Source organism: Mesoplodon densirostris, chromosome 4 (genome assembly GCF_025265405.1).
Source record: "Mesoplodon densirostris isolate mMesDen1 chromosome 4, mMesDen1 primary haplotype, whole genome shotgun sequence".
In the NCBI taxonomy this organism is placed as follows: Eukaryota; Metazoa; Chordata; class Mammalia; order Artiodactyla; family Ziphiidae; genus Mesoplodon; species Mesoplodon densirostris.
This window is the reverse complement of record NC_082664.1, coordinates 148,846,002-148,861,419: the sequence shown is the minus strand read 5'-3', so window position 1 is coordinate 148,861,419 and position 15,418 is coordinate 148,846,002. Positions and strand designations below refer to the sequence as shown.

The 15,418-nt window shown below is 39.1% G+C and overlaps 1 protein-coding gene across 2 annotated transcripts in view; it reads left to right on the top strand.

Annotated features, from left to right (window-relative positions):
* The window catches only part of BTBD1 (BTB domain containing 1), a 47,463-nt gene that overhangs the window by 20,470 nt on the left and 11,575 nt on the right, over nt 1-15,418 (top strand). For both annotated transcript variants that reach the window (XM_060097471.1, XM_060097472.1), the window contains exons 4-5: nt 2,633-2,830; nt 13,818-14,010. In XM_060097471.1, the coding sequence (XP_059953454.1) occupies nt 2,633-2,830; nt 13,818-14,010 (391 nt within the window). The remainder of the gene's footprint in view (nt 1-2,632; nt 2,831-13,817; nt 14,011-15,418) is intronic.

Below are 15,418 nucleotides of genomic sequence, written 5' to 3'. Positions count from 1 at the left end.
GTAATCTACTGAATGTATCTCCCTGGGAATCTTGAAGTAGGTACCTTGCACGGGATGAAAACCCTGTAAACATTTGTTGATTTGATTTGCAGTGTTTGTATTAAAACCCAGTATTGTATGATGTTTACAAATATAATCCTGTGTGTTTTTATGATCTTTATTAGGCTCTCAGCTGTCATTTCTTATTATAACACATCTATCAATAGAGGACCTATGTGTTTTCACCTCATAGTCTAGTTTGTCACAAACGTACTTGTTAAAAATTGGGAATGAAAGAATTCTAGGATCTGAAAGAAAGACCTGGCTTCAGGAGCTTTTTTTTCATAGCTATTTTAGATTCTGGGGATGCTTTTTCTCCTCTGGCATTTGAATATGTGCTCCAGAGGGATATGCTTACCTTTTTCCAAGTAGAGAGATACTGTTTCTCTCTTGTAGGTTTTTGCCAAAGGAAGAAGATAATATGTCACATTGATAGAACAGAATTAATTTACATTATGCCAGGGGCAGTATAATGTGCTTGTTTTTTAGCCTTTAAGTTTCTATGTTTATCTTTACTGAAGTTTTTAGCATACAAGGTAGAGAAATGTAGGTTCAAAGTTGTCTGTTTTTCTATTGAATGATTAAATATTATGGTCATGGTATATTCCTAATCCTACAAGTATTGAGGTATGTTGACTTACATTCATTTATCTTTGAAAAGGTTTCCTGGGACCTTAGTTTATACTCATCTGCTCAGCTACAAGAGAAGGAAAAAGCTTGATTTTTAAAAAAAAATTATGTTTAACCTCTTCATTTTTAACATATTGTTGGGCCCCTTCTATCTTCTGGGGACTGTGATATCTTTGCTGTAATGATACCTATGTTTGTTATTAAACAAATATTTGGTTCTGGTATGAATGTGTAGACCATTGCATAGTAGAATTTTGTTTTTAATAAATTTTTCTTAGGTGTGTGTTTCTGGGCAATTTAATTATATTTTAATGTTTTCATTGATTTCTGGTCTACTGTAGTTTAAAAATAACTCAGCCTATTTTAATTTTGCCTATGATAAGAGGGAAAAGGATTCTGAGTGAGGGCCTGAGTTATGGTCACGACATTTATACTTGGATGTCAGATAGGGCTTTCAAACTTAATATGTCCAAAATTAAGCTTCAGATCTCCCCTCTCACCACCCTCCACCCTGCTTCCACGTCGTAGTCTTTCTCATCTCAGTTGATGCCACTGTCATCCCTCCATTGCTTAGACTATACACCGGGGAATTATCCTTTATTCATGCTCTCTATCACCCCCTATATCCAATCTGTTAGGAAATCTCCAGTCTCCTTTCAGAGTATACCCTGAATCTGATCATTTTTCACCACTTCCGCCTGGTCCAGGCCACCATCACCTCTGACCTGGATCAGCGCAAGAGCCTCCTAATTGATCTTGTTTCCACTCTTGCCTCCGTTACTGTCTCTTCTCATCACGGCTGCCAGGGTGGTCGTTTTAGAACATAAAATGTCACAGCTCGGGCTTCCCTGGTGGCGCAGTGGTTGAGAGTCCGCCTGCCGATGCAAGGGACGCGGGTTCGTGTCCCGGTCCGGGAAGATCCCACATGCCGCGGAGCGGCTGGGCCCGTGAGCCATGGCTGCTGAGCCTGCGCGTCCGGAGCCTGTGCTCCGCAACGGGAGAGGCCACAGCAGTGAGAGGCCCGCATACCGCAAAAAAAAAAAAAAAAAAAAAGCCACAGCTCAAAACCCTCCAGGGGTTCCCTTTTTCACTCTAAGTAAAAGCCGAATGATCTACAGGGTGCTGCATGATTGCACCCCGCTTCCCACCATGTTTCTGGCCTCGTCACCTACTAATTTTCCCTCTTGCTCACTCCTCCAGCCACACTGACCTCCTGGCTGTTCCTCAGATATGCCAGGCACACTCTCATGAGAGAGCCTTCGCACTGGCCAGTCCTGGAGTACTCTTTCTCTCGAGGTGTGTTTGGCCAACTGACCCCACCCCTCTCGACCTCCTTCAGGTCTTAACTCAAGTGAGGCCTATCCAAACTATTCTATTTTAAACTGCATTTCTGATTCCCCTTACCCTGCTATCTTTTCCTACATTTATTATGTAACACAGTATAATTTACTTATGTTTATTGAATCTGTTTCCCCCATGTAAGCTCCATGAAGGCAAGGAATTTTTAACTTTTTGTTTAATGATGTATCCTCGGTGTCTAGAATAGTGCCTGGCACATTGTGAGTGGTTAATAAGAAATATTTACTGAATGAATGAATGAATTGTAATCTGTAGACTTTATGAATTTGTTCATTACTGATTGGGCGCCTTTTTCTCTGACTTACTTATTATTCTTGTTCTGAATATTTGAGTTTGCTTGCTGAATGGCATGAATATATAAGGAGATACTGTATCTAAGCTTCCATGTATGGTAATAAGTTGAATGTTAACCTTATAGTAATTTTTTAAAGAAAACTTTGCTGTTTAATTCCTTTAATTCTTTAATATTTTTAAGTGTAGAGTCTATAGTTTTAAGTATCCTGTTTTTATTGAGATTTGAAAATTTTATATAAGCATGTTTGTCAGTATTTTGTTAAAGAGCAAAATATTACTAATTTGACATATTTTTGTATTTTACCTGTAGACACACTCTGTGCAGTTCTAGAAAGAGACACTCTCAGTATTAGAGAAAGTCGACTTTTTGGAGCTGTTGTACGGTGGGCAGAAGCGGAATGTCAAAGACAACAATTGCCTGTGACTTTTGGAAACAAACAGAAAGTTCTAGGGAAAGCACTGTCCTTGATCCGGTTCCCGCTGATGACCATTGAGGAGTTTGCAGCCGGTAAGGCTGTAACTTGTCCAAAATCTACTTGAAACTATTTTAATGGGCAGTAAGTCTCCCTGTGTGAGAGAGGAAGAGAAGCTGTTTATGTATGTGCATTTGTGTGTATAATTTCATTCAATTCTCCTAATAGCCCTTCAAGATAATATTGTAGGTTATATATTTAAAAATTATATGTATTTTATATCTTTTAAAATATTTTGTATATTATAAATATATAAAAATTATATGGTATTTTATAGGTTTAAGAACTGAACCTGAGAGAGGTTAAGTGCCTTACCTAAAGTTACAATGACAGATCTTTCTGACTCTTCGGGTTGATGCTTCTTAGTTCTATGACCAGTTCTTGTTTCCCATATCAGCATTGAGTATCATCTGCTTTTAAGTCATGGCCAGATTGATTTAAAAGAAAAAAAAATCTCATAATGGTTTAAAACTATATTTCCTTATGTTTATTGGCCATTTGTATTTTTTCTTTTTTTTTGAATTTTTAAATTAAATTAAATTTTTTTTATATACAGCAGGTTCTTATTAGTCATCCATTTTATACACATCAGTGTATACATGTCAATCCCAATCACCCAATTCATCCCACCACCACCCCAATCCCCCCGCCGCTTCCCCCCCTTGGTGTCCGTACGTTTGTTCTCTACAACTATGTCTCTATTTCTGCCCTGCAAACCGGTTCATCTGTACCATTTTTCTGAGTTCCACATATATGTGTTAATACACGATATTTGTTTTTCTCTTTCTGACTTACTTCACTCTGTATGGCAGTCTCTAGATCCATCCACGTCTCAACAAATGACCCAATTTTGTTCCTTTTAATGGCTGAGTAATATTCCATTGTATATATGCACCACATCTTCTTTATCCATTCATCTGTCGAGGGGCACTTAGGTTGCTTCCATGACCTGGCTATTGTAAATAGTGCTGCAGTGAACATTGGGGCGCATGTGTCTTTTTGACTTACGGTTTTCTCTGGGTATTCGTTCATGACTTTTATTCTTTTGGGGTATTCACATTTTTCTTTTTGATTTATTATATATATTCCAGTATTCTCACAAGTTGTTTTTGTTTTTGCTGGTCAGAATCAATGTTTATTTTTTATTTTTGTAAACTTTTTAAATTAAAATATAACATGTACATAATAAAGTGAACAAATAGAGTGAACACACCTGTTTAACCACACATATCAATTTACAGTACATTACCATACCCCACCAGTCTCCATCATGCCCCTCCTAGTCCTTAATCTCCCTTCCAAAGTTGACTGCTTTCTGGCTTCTGTAAATGAGTTTTGTCTGTTTCTAAACTTTGGAAGTCATACATTCAGCATGTGTTCTTTTGTGTGTGGCTTCTTTCTCTTAACATTATGTCTGTTAGATTCATCTGTGTGGTTGTGTGTGGCAGTAGCTCATTCTTTTTCATTGGTGTGTAATCTCTTGAATGGATGTGCCATGATTTCTTTATCCATTTTACTGCTGTTGGACATTTGGGTTGTTTGTTTGGGGCCATTAAGAACATTCTTATACCTCTCACTTGGTGTACATATGTGAACATTTCTGTTGAGCAGGTGGCAGTGCAATTGCAAAGTCATAGAGTATACGTATGGTCAGTGTTGGTAGATCCTACCAAATAGTTGCCCAGTGTAGTTGTAATAGTTCACACTCAACTGCCAAACTAAGAGAGTTAAGAGTTCATTCCAGGGGCTTCCCTGGTGGCGCAGTGGTTGAGAGTCTGCCTGCCGATGCAGGGGACATGGGTTTGTGCCCCAGTCTGGGAAGATCCCACATGCCGCGGAGCGGCTGGCCCGTGAGCCATGGCCGCTGAGCCTGTGCGTCCGGAGCCTGTGCTCCGCAACGGGAGAGGCCACAGCAGTGAGACTCCCGCGTACCGCAAAAAAAAAAAAAAAGAGTTCATTCCAGTTGCCTCACATCCTCTCCATTATATGTATATAATCTGACAGAAGACTTGTATCCAGAATATATTATAGATACATATAATGTATATACTTATAGCTAATATCCCAGTCTGTGGATTGTCTTTTCATTATCTTAATGCTGTCTTTTGATAAATAGAAGGTCTTAATTTTTTTTTTTTTCTTTTGCGGTACGCGGGCCTCTCACTGTTGTGGCCTCCCCCGTTGCAGAGCACAGGCTCCAGACGCGCAGGCTCGGCGGCCATGGCTCACGGGCCCAGCCGCTCCGCGGCATGTGGGATCTTCCCGGACCAGGGCACGAACCTGTGTCCCCTGCATCGGCAGGCGGACTGTCAACCACTGTGCCACCAGGGAAGCCCAGAAGGTCTTAATTTTAATGAATTAACTTATCAGTCTTTTCCTTTAAGGTGAAGGCTTTTTATGTCTTAAGAAATTTTGCCTGCCTCAGGGTCATGAAGATATTCTCCTAGGTTTTCTTCTAGGAACTTTATTGTTTTACATTTAACTTTTTGGTCTGTAATCCAGTTGGGTTTTTATTTTTTGTGGTTTTTTTTCACACGTGTATGGTGTGAGGTAGAGGTCAAGGTTCATTTTTTTTCCCCACGTGACTATGTATTAAAAACTATCCTTGCCCCCATACACAGCAGTGCTAACTTCGTTGTAAATCAGGTGACTGTATATGAATGAATCTAGTTCTGGAATGTTTAGTCTGCTCTACTGTTATATTTGTGCATCCTTGAACCAATTCTGTGGAGTTTTCATTTCTGTAGTTTTAAACTGAATCTTGAACTCTGGTGGTGAAAATCCTCTAGCTTTGTTCTTCTGGATTACCTTGGCTATTCTTGGTCTTTTGTGTTGGTAGTTTCATATACCTAAATGTTTTAATCAACTTGTCAGTTTCCACCAAAAAAAGTCATGGGATTCTGATTGGAATTGCATTGAATCCATAATTGGTGTGGAGATAATTGACATTTTTATAATATTGAGTCTTCCAATCAATGAACATTGATTTAAGTCTTTTTAAAATTTCTCTTAGTAATACTTTGAGTTTTCTGGTAGAGGTCTTGCATATTTTTTGGTAGGTTTATTCCTTATGTATTTTACTTCTTAAATGTTATTACAATGATTAGTTTTTTAATTTCCATGTCCTAACTGATTGATTGCCAGTATATAGAAATACAGTTGATTTTTCCTGTATTGACCTTGTATCTAGTGATCTTGCTAAATTTATAAATTCTAATAATTATTTGTAGATCATTGTGCATAGTCTACATGTACAGTCATGTGATCTGCAAACAATAATAATTCTATTTCTTCCTTTCTAATCCTTAGACATTTCTTTTTCTTGCTTTATTGTATGACCTAGGACCTTGAGTGTATTAAGTATGGATAGTGAACATCCTTGCATTATTCTAGTCTTAGGCAGAAAGCTTTCAGTATTTCCCCACAGAGTATGCTTGCTGTAAATTTTTTGTAGATACTCTTTATTGGATTAAGGCAGTTTCCATCTATTACTAGTCTTCTAAGGGTTTTATCATGAATTTTACCAAGTGTTTCTCTTCTTTTGAGATAATGATACAGTTTTCCCCTTTGTTCTCTTAGTATAGCTTAATATAGCATTGATTGATTTTCCAAGTTAAAACTTTGGATTCCTTACATAAACCAGACTTGGTTGTCATGCATTATTCTTTTTATGTATTACTAGATCCAATTTGCCAGATTTAAAAAATATTTTTAGGACTACTTCATGAGAGAAATTAGGTTATAATTTTTCCTTTCTTGTAATGAAATTGTCAGATTTTGATTATCAAGGTTATGCTGGTCTCATACAAAAGTTAGGAATATTTCTTTTTTCTGTATTCAAGAGTTTATGTAAAATTAGTGCTATTTTTCGTTAAATGCTTAGGGGAATTCACCAGTGAAGCCGTCTGGATCTAGTGTTTTCTTTGTGGAAGGTTTTTAATTAGAGATTCAACTTCTTGAGTAGAGTAGGACTTTTCAGATTTTCTCTTTCTTTTTGTAACAGTTTCATCTAGACCTTTAATTTGTTAACATGAATTTCATAACATCCTTTTATTATCTCTGTTTGTGAAATCTAAATTATGACCCCTATTTCATTTCTGATATTGGTATCTTGTACCTTTAATCAGCCTTGTCTAGGAGTTTATGCATTTTACTAATTTTTTTCCAAGAACTAACTTCTGGCTTTATTAATTTTCTCTATTGTGTATGTGTTTTCCATTTCATTGATCTCTGCTTTTTTCTTTATTATTTCCTTCCTTTAATTTTAACTTGCTGGGGGTTATTTACTTAGTCATTATGGCTTTTTGAGATAAATACTCAAAACAGTGTCTCAACTTTATTTTTTTGTGTGTATACATTTAAGTCTATAGTTTTCCCTCTAAGCATCCTTTTTTTCCCCACAAGTTTTGATATGTTGTATTTTCATGGTCATTCAATAAAAAATATTTTCTAATTTTCATGGTAATTTTTTTCTTGACCCACAGGCTATTAACTATATAGCTTAATTTTCAAATATTTGGGAATTTTTCTCCCTAGCTTTATAAGACAGAAATTTCTGTTAAACTCTTTAGTCTCTTAGCAGCGCCTTTCTGCCTGTTTTTTTGGTCTCATAGTTTTCTCTTGCTTGTGCATAGCTTAGGAATTGACAGGTACTCTTTTTTTATTTTATTTTTGGCTGTGTTGGGCCTTTGTTGGGTCTTTGTTGCTGTGCGCAGGCTTTTCTCTGGTTGCGGCCAGCGGGGGCTACTCTTCATCGCGGTGCGTGGGTTTCTCATTGTGGTAGCTTCTCTTGTTGCGGAGCACAGGCTCTAGGCGCACGGGCTTCAGTAGTTGCAGCACAGGGGCTCAGTAGTTGTGGCACACGGGCTTAGTTGCTCCACGGCATGTAGGATCTTCCCGGACCAGGGATCGAACCTGTGTCCCCTGTATTGGCAGGCGGATTCTTAACCACTGCGCCATCAGGGAAGCCCAGGAGTTGACAAATACTTCAAGGAGAAATTATGCACAAAATGTTGTTCTTGTTTGTCTATTAAGTATTCTCTTCCGGATCATTGTCTGGCTGCCTTGGTAGCTTTGAATTACAGTTTTTGTCTCTTCAGTCAGTTGAGGACTACCACAATTTCTAGGTTGCCAGTTTCTCTGTGGCATTTATGACCTGTGAAGCAAATCAGCAAATATCCCAAGGGGAAAGGTGGTGACAGATACAGAGCTTCATCTCAATACATTTCCCTTCTCAAGCACTGACTGCCTCAGTTGTTCTCTGTTAACATGAAATAGCTATTTTATGTACTGTTTCATGTACAGTTGTTCTCTGACTTAGGCTCTTCCATCTTACAGACTTCTTAATATTTTTATGTAGTCAAATAATGTTTCTTTTTTTGCTGTTATGTATGTTCTTTTCTGTTATGCATATTATTTCTGTATTATATTTTTCAAAAATGTTTTAGGGAGAGCTCCCTTTATGTTCTCTGTTTTGCTGTTGAGTGTGCGTGTGTGTGTTTTCTGTCTAGAGATTAGGAAATAATAAATTCTGCATTTACTTTTTCCCCTCTAATTTTCTTAATTCATTTCATAATAAAACGATATTTATTGACCTTCCCTATTTAAGATAAGAATGTTAGCATGATGTTCCATCCTTTCAACCTTTTTAGCCCACTTTATGGTAACTGACTATACACCCACATAACATACTACAAAAACACAACTGTATTAGACTTAATTATAGGTTGTATTGGATTTAGTGTTTATCACCAGTTCTTTTATGATACACCTTCTTGAATTCTTTATTTTTTTATTTTTATTTATTTATTTATTTATTTTTGCGGTACGCGGGCCTCTCACTGTTGTGGCCTCTCCCGTTGCGGAGCACAGGCTCCGGACGCACAGTCCCAGCGGCCATGGCTCACGGGCCCAGCCGCTCCGCGGCATGTGGGATCTTCCCGGACCGGGGCACGAACCCGTGTCCCCTGCATCGGCAGGTGGACTCTCAACCACTGCACCACCAGGGAAGCCCCTGAATTCTTTATTTTGATTCACTCATTTGTTGGGTTTATTCTTGATTACTTTCTTTAAATAGGTATATGGTATATATGGTATATATCTGAGAAGGTTTTTCATGATCTGAAGACTTCTTTTTTCAACTAAGGAAATTTTATAATACAGGCATACCTTGGCGATATTGTGTGTTCCAGACCACAACAATAAATTGAATATCGCAATAAAGTGAGCCATACAAATTTTTTGGTTCCCAATGCATATAAAAGTTATGTTTACACTATATTATAGTCTGTTAAGTGCAATAGCATTATGTCTAAAAAAAACAAAGTACATACCTTAATTAAAAAAGACTGTATTGCTAAAGAATGCTCACTAAGGGCCTCCCTGGTGGCGCAGTGGTTGAGAGGCCGCCTGCCGATGCAGGGGATACGGGTTCGTGCCCCGGTCTGGGAGGATCCCATATGCCGCGGAGCGGCTGGGCCCGTGAGCCATGGCCGCTGGGCCTGTGCATCCGGAGCCTGTGCTCCGCAACGGGAGAGGCCACAACAGTGAGAGGCCCGCATACCGCAAAAAAAAAAAAAAAAAGAAAAAAAGAATGCTCACTAACATCTGAGCCTTCAGCGAGTCCTAATCTTTTTGCTGGTGGAGGGTCTTGCCTCGATGTTGACGGCTGCTGACTGGTCAGGGTGGTGGTTGCTGAAGGTTAATGTGGCTGTGGCAACTTCTTTCCTTTTTTTTATTTTCATTTTTTAAAAATTTTTGGCTGCGTTGGGTCTTCAATGCTGTGCGCGGGCTTTCTCTAGTTGTAGTGAGTGGGGGCTACTCTTTGTTGCGGTACACAGGCTTCTCATTGCAGTGGCTTCTCTTGTTGTGGAGCATGGGCTCTAGGCACACAGGCTTCAGTAGTTGTGGCACGCGGGCTCAGTAGTTGTGGCACGTGGGCTTCAGTAGTTGTGGCGCACGGGCTTAGCTGCTCCGCAGCATGTGGGATCTTCCTGGACCAGGGCTCAAACCCGTGTCCCCTGCATTGGTAGGCAGATTCTTAACCACTGCGTCACCAGGGAAGTCCTGTGGCAATTTCTTAAAATAAGCTAATAATGAAGTTCGCCACAGTAATTGAATCTTTCAGGAAACATTTCTCTGTAGCAGGCAATGCTGTTTGGTGGCATTTTACCCACAGTAAAATTTCTTTCAAAATTGGAGTTAGTCCTCTTTCACCCTGCCACTGCTTTATCAGTTAAGTTTATGTGATATTGTAAATCCTTTGTTGTCATGTCAACAGTCTTCACAGCATCTTCAACAGGAGGAGATTCTGTCTCAAGAAACCACTTTCTTTGCTCATCTGTAGAAGCAACTCCTCATCTGTTCAAGTTTTATCATGAGGTTGCAGCAATTCAGTCCCATCTTCAGGCTCCACTTCTAATTCTGGTTCTCTTGCTGTTTCCACCACATCTGCGTTTACTTCCTCCAAACTCTCTTTAATATTGATATTTTGAACTTGTTCCATGAATCATGGATGTTCTTAATGGCATCTAGAATGGTGACTCCTTTCCAGGTTTTCAGTTTACTTTGCCCAGATGCATCAGAGGAATCACTACTGTCTATGGTAGCTATAGCCTTACAAAATGTTCTTCTTAAATAATAAGGCTTGAAAGTCTAAATTACTCTTTGATCCATGGGCTATGGAATGGATGTTCTGTTAGCAGTCATGAAAACAACTGTACATCTTCATGAGTGCTCTTGGATGACCAGGTACATTGTCAAGGAACAATATTTTGCAAGGAATCTTTTTTTCTGAGCAGTTGGTCTCAACAGTGGGCTTAAAAATTCAGTATACCACGTTGTCAGCAAATGTGCTGTCATCCAGGCTTTTTTGTTCCATTTATAACACAGAGTAGATTTAGCATAATTCTAAAGGGCCCTAGGATTTTCAGAATGGTGAATGAGCATTGGCTTCAACTTAAAGTCACCAGCTACATTAGCCCCTAACAAGAGTGTCAGGCTGTCCTTTGAAGCTTTAAAGCCGGGCATTGACTTCTCCTCTCTAACTATCAAAGTCTTAGATGGCATCTTCTTCCACCAGAAGGCTATTTGTCTACACTTGTCTACATTGAATTGTCTGTTGTTTCGTGTAGCCACCTTCATTAATTATCTTAGCTAGATCTTCTGGATAACCTGCTGCAGCTTCTACATCAGCACTTGTTGCTTCACCTTGCCCTTTTATGTCACAGAGGTAGCTTCTTTCCTTAAACCTCCTGAACCCCCTTCTGCTAGCTTCAGACTTTTCTTCTGTAGCCTCCTCATCTCTTTCAGCCTTCATAGAATTGAAGAGAGTTAGGGCCTTGCCCTGGATTAGTCTGTGTCTTAAGGGAATGTTGTGGCTGGTTTGATCTTCTATCCAAACCACTCAGACTTTCTCCGTATCAGCATTAAGGCTGTTTCGCTTTCTTATTATTTGTGTGTTCACTGGAGTAGCACTTTTAATTTCCTTCAGGAACTCTTCCTTTGCATTCACAACTTGGCTACTCTTTGGTGTAAGAGACCTAGCTTTTGACATGCCTTCTTACTGAGCATAATCATTTCTGCTTTTGATTTAAAGGGAGAGATGTTTGACTGTTCTTTCACTTGAACACTTAAGAGGCCACTATAGGGCTGTTGTTTTCATTTTTTTTAGTAAATTTATTTATTTTTGGCTGCATTGGGTCTTCGTTGCTGCGCGTGGGCTTTCTGTAGTTGTGGCGAGCAGGGGCTACTCTTCGTTGCGCTGCACAGGCTTCTCATTGTGGTGGCTTCTCTTGTTGAGAAGCACGGGCTCTAGGCACGCGGGCTCAGTAGTTGTAGCTTGTGGGCTCTAGAGTGCAGGCTCAGTAGTTGCTGACGGGCTTAGTTGCTCCATGGTATGTGGTATGTGGGATCTTCCCGGACCAGGGCTCAAACCTGTGTCCCCTGCATTGGCAGGCAGATTCTTAACCACTGTGCCAGCAGGGAAGCCCAACTATAGGGTTGTTAATTGGCCTAATTTCAATACTGTTGTGTCTCAGGAGGAGACAGAGAGAGATGGGGAACGGCTGATCAGTGGAGCAGTCAGAACACACACATTGACAGATACCTGTATAACTTAATTGTTCGCTGTCTTATGGGTGTGGTTCGTAACATCAGAGGTCACTGATCACAGATCATCATAACAAGTATAGTAATAATGAAGAAGTTTAAACTATTGAAAGAATTACCAAAATGTGACACAGAGACACAAAGTGAGCGAATGCAGTTGAAAAATGACAGCAACAGACTTGTTGATGCAGGGTTGCCACAAACCTTCAATTTATAAAAAATGTATCTGCGAAGCATAATAAAGCGAGGTATACCTGTAGTCTTGAATTATTGCATCATCCTATTTCTTACTGTTAGTTCTTCAGGAACACTAGTTACCTGTATGTTGGTCTCTGCTTTTTATTTTATTTATTTATTTTTTGTTTTTTAATTAATTAATTAATTTTGGCTGTGTTGGGTCTTCGTTGCTGCACGCGGGCTTTCTCTAGTTGCGGTGAGCGGGGGCTACTCTTCATTGTGGTGCATGGGCTTCTCATTGCAGTGTCTTCTCTCATTGCGGAGCACGGGTTCTAGGATCGTGGGCTTCAGTAGTTGTGGCTCGCGGGCTCAGTAGTTGTGGCTCACGGGCTTAGTTGCTCCACGGCATGTGGGATCTTCCTGGGCCAGGGATCGAACCCGTGTCCCCTGAATTGGCAGGCGGATTCTCAACCACTGCGCCACCGGGGAAGCCCGGTCTCTGCTTTTTATCATCCATTTTAATCACCTTAAACATTTTAATTCTTTTGTCTTACTTGTCATTCTGAGAAAGATACATGAGTTTTCACCCCCATCTCTCTTCTGATCTTATGCAGTTCCAGTTAGGTTCTTTTCTTTTCTTTTTTTCTCTAAAATGCATGTTTTAAGTTTGTAATTGTACTTTTTCTTCTTTACAATCTTCCCTTATCCAGAGATTGCAAATGAACCACGGGGCCAGGTCTGGCAGGTTGATATATTTTGTGTGTGATATTCTAAAAATTTATTTTAAAAATTAGGGCATTTTACATTAAAATCTGACTTATAGTTTCTTAAACCAAATTTCTAGTGTTTTGTAGTCTCTTATTTAGATTGTTTTTACCAGCCTTGGAAGGAATCTCCTGGCATATTTTATGAGGAATAACATTTATTCCTGGTTAAATTTAAGCTGTTTGGAATTTTCTCTTCCCAGAAACAGTGAATGAGAAAACTATAGCATGTGATATGCTGCTTCCACAGCTCTTCCAATCTTAGCTCCTGACCTCTGCTAATTTCAAAATCCCACAGTGAAAGCACTGTGCCATCTATTTCTACCTCTAAATATTCCATTGTTTGATTACAGCCTCAGACAGATGGGGAATGGAGAGGTAATGATAGCTCTGGCTGCCACTGTAAGCACTTCTCCAACTCTCCTCTTTCTGGGAAACAGAACACTCAGGACGAATGGATAGAAAAATCCAGGGATCTTTCTGTGATCTCAGGATTTCATCTAAGCTTTGATTTATTAATGATTTTAATACTTACATATTAGGTTAACCTCGGATGAATTTAGTAAAACTTTAAAATTAAATATATGCTAAAATTAGGGGTTTCCCTGGTGGCGCAGTGGTTGAGAGTCCGCCTGCCGATGCAGGGGACACGGGTTCGTGCCCTGGTCCGGGAAGATCCCACATGCCATGGAGCGGCTGGGCCCGTGAGCCATGGCTGCTGAGCCTGTGTGTCCAGAGCCTGTGCTCCACAACGGGAGAGGCCACAACAGTGAGAGGCCCACGTACCCCGCCCAAAAAAAAAAAAAAAATATATATATATATATATGCTAAAATTATATATACCGAGATTTTTCTACCTCATTGTTACTTTAAATCTTTCACATTTGAATTCACATTATTATGGGGAGAATTACAAAGTTAGGAATTATAGTGAAGTTACTTTTATTGAGGTTTATGTTTTTTATTTCTACAGGGCCTGCTCAGTCTGGAATTCTGTCAGATCGTGAAGTGGTAAACCTCTTTCTTCATTTTACTGTCAATCCTAAGCCCCGAGTTGAATACATTGATCGACCAAGATGCTGCCTCAGAGGAAAGGAATGCTGCATCAATAGATTCCAGCAAGTAGAGAGCCGGTGGGGTTACAGTGGAACAAGTGATCGAATCAGGTATCTGCATATTGTAGATTTGGGGGTGGGGCGGGGCGGGGCAGCGGCTCGCATTTGGCTTTTATGTTCATATTGTGGGAGATAATTAACCACATTTTATTTTATACTTTGTTTAATACATTTCTAACTTGATACAACAGTCAAGAAGTCAGTGAGGCTTACTGGTCTCTCCACTGAATTATGAGTGAGGGAATCTTTTAGGAAACAAGTAGAGTAAGAAAGGATTGATTGACTGGGCCTTCTATTTTGTGAGTTTTGTTTGGATTGCCACTGCTGGTGAGCTGAATTCTAGACCTTAATTGCTCAAACATTATTTTTACAGGCTTAGGGCTATAATTTAATACACTTAATCTTACTTGGTTTAGTGTGAGATTTTTATTTGCATAGATGTTGCATGGAAAATATCTCAGTATACATTTGTAACAACTTTGGGAAAATTTTTTTTTAATTTTAAAAGATGCATGCATATAATCCTTATGGAATTTATATTTGCTCTAACGTGTTTCTTTAGGTTAAATGACAAAATAGAATATTTACCTGTTTTCATAAAACATGCCTTTTGAATTCTCATTTATGTAATATTAATAGCACTTTGGTATAAAACTAGAAACTAACAAGAAGTTTGTTTAAAACTAGAACTCCAAGAGGGAGAGGACTCTTACAAATAGTGGGTTAAAATGGAAATAAAAATGCATTTGTAGACTATTTAGTGGTAATTCACAATGAGAATACTGTATGTGAGAACTTAGGGGATGAGGCCAAAGTATCACACAGAGAATTAGCAATATTTAACTACTTTTATTAAATAAATTAGAGTAGAAATAAATGATTTCAGCATTAACCCAAGAAGCTAGAAAATGAATAGCAAAAGAACCATATGAAAAGAGAAAGGAAATAGGTAAATGTAGAAATCAATGAATTAAAAATAGTAGAATTGTTCAATATAAGCTGGTTCCTGAAAAAGACAATAAAATAAGCAAACCTTGGGCAAAGGTAATAAAGAAAACATACTTACATCTACAAATAATAATGGGAATATAATAATATACTGAGGAAATTTTTATTTTAATTCTGGGTTTACTCTGTGCTAATAAATTGAACATCTTGATGGAATGGATCATTTTATAGGCAAATATAAATTATCAAAATTGACTGAAGAAGAAAGCCTGAATAGACCAATTACCATGGAAGAAATTAAAAGTTATCAAAGAACTGTCCCTTCACAAGGTGGTTTTGACAGGTGAGTTTTATCAAACATTCAGGGAACAGGTTGTTTTGTTGAACATTAAAAGAAGAAAATACAGGGGCTTCCCTGGTGGCGCAGTGGTTGAGAGTCCGCCTGCCGATGCAGGGGACACGGGTTCGTGCCCCGGTCCGGGAAGATCCCACATGCCACGGAGCGGCTGGG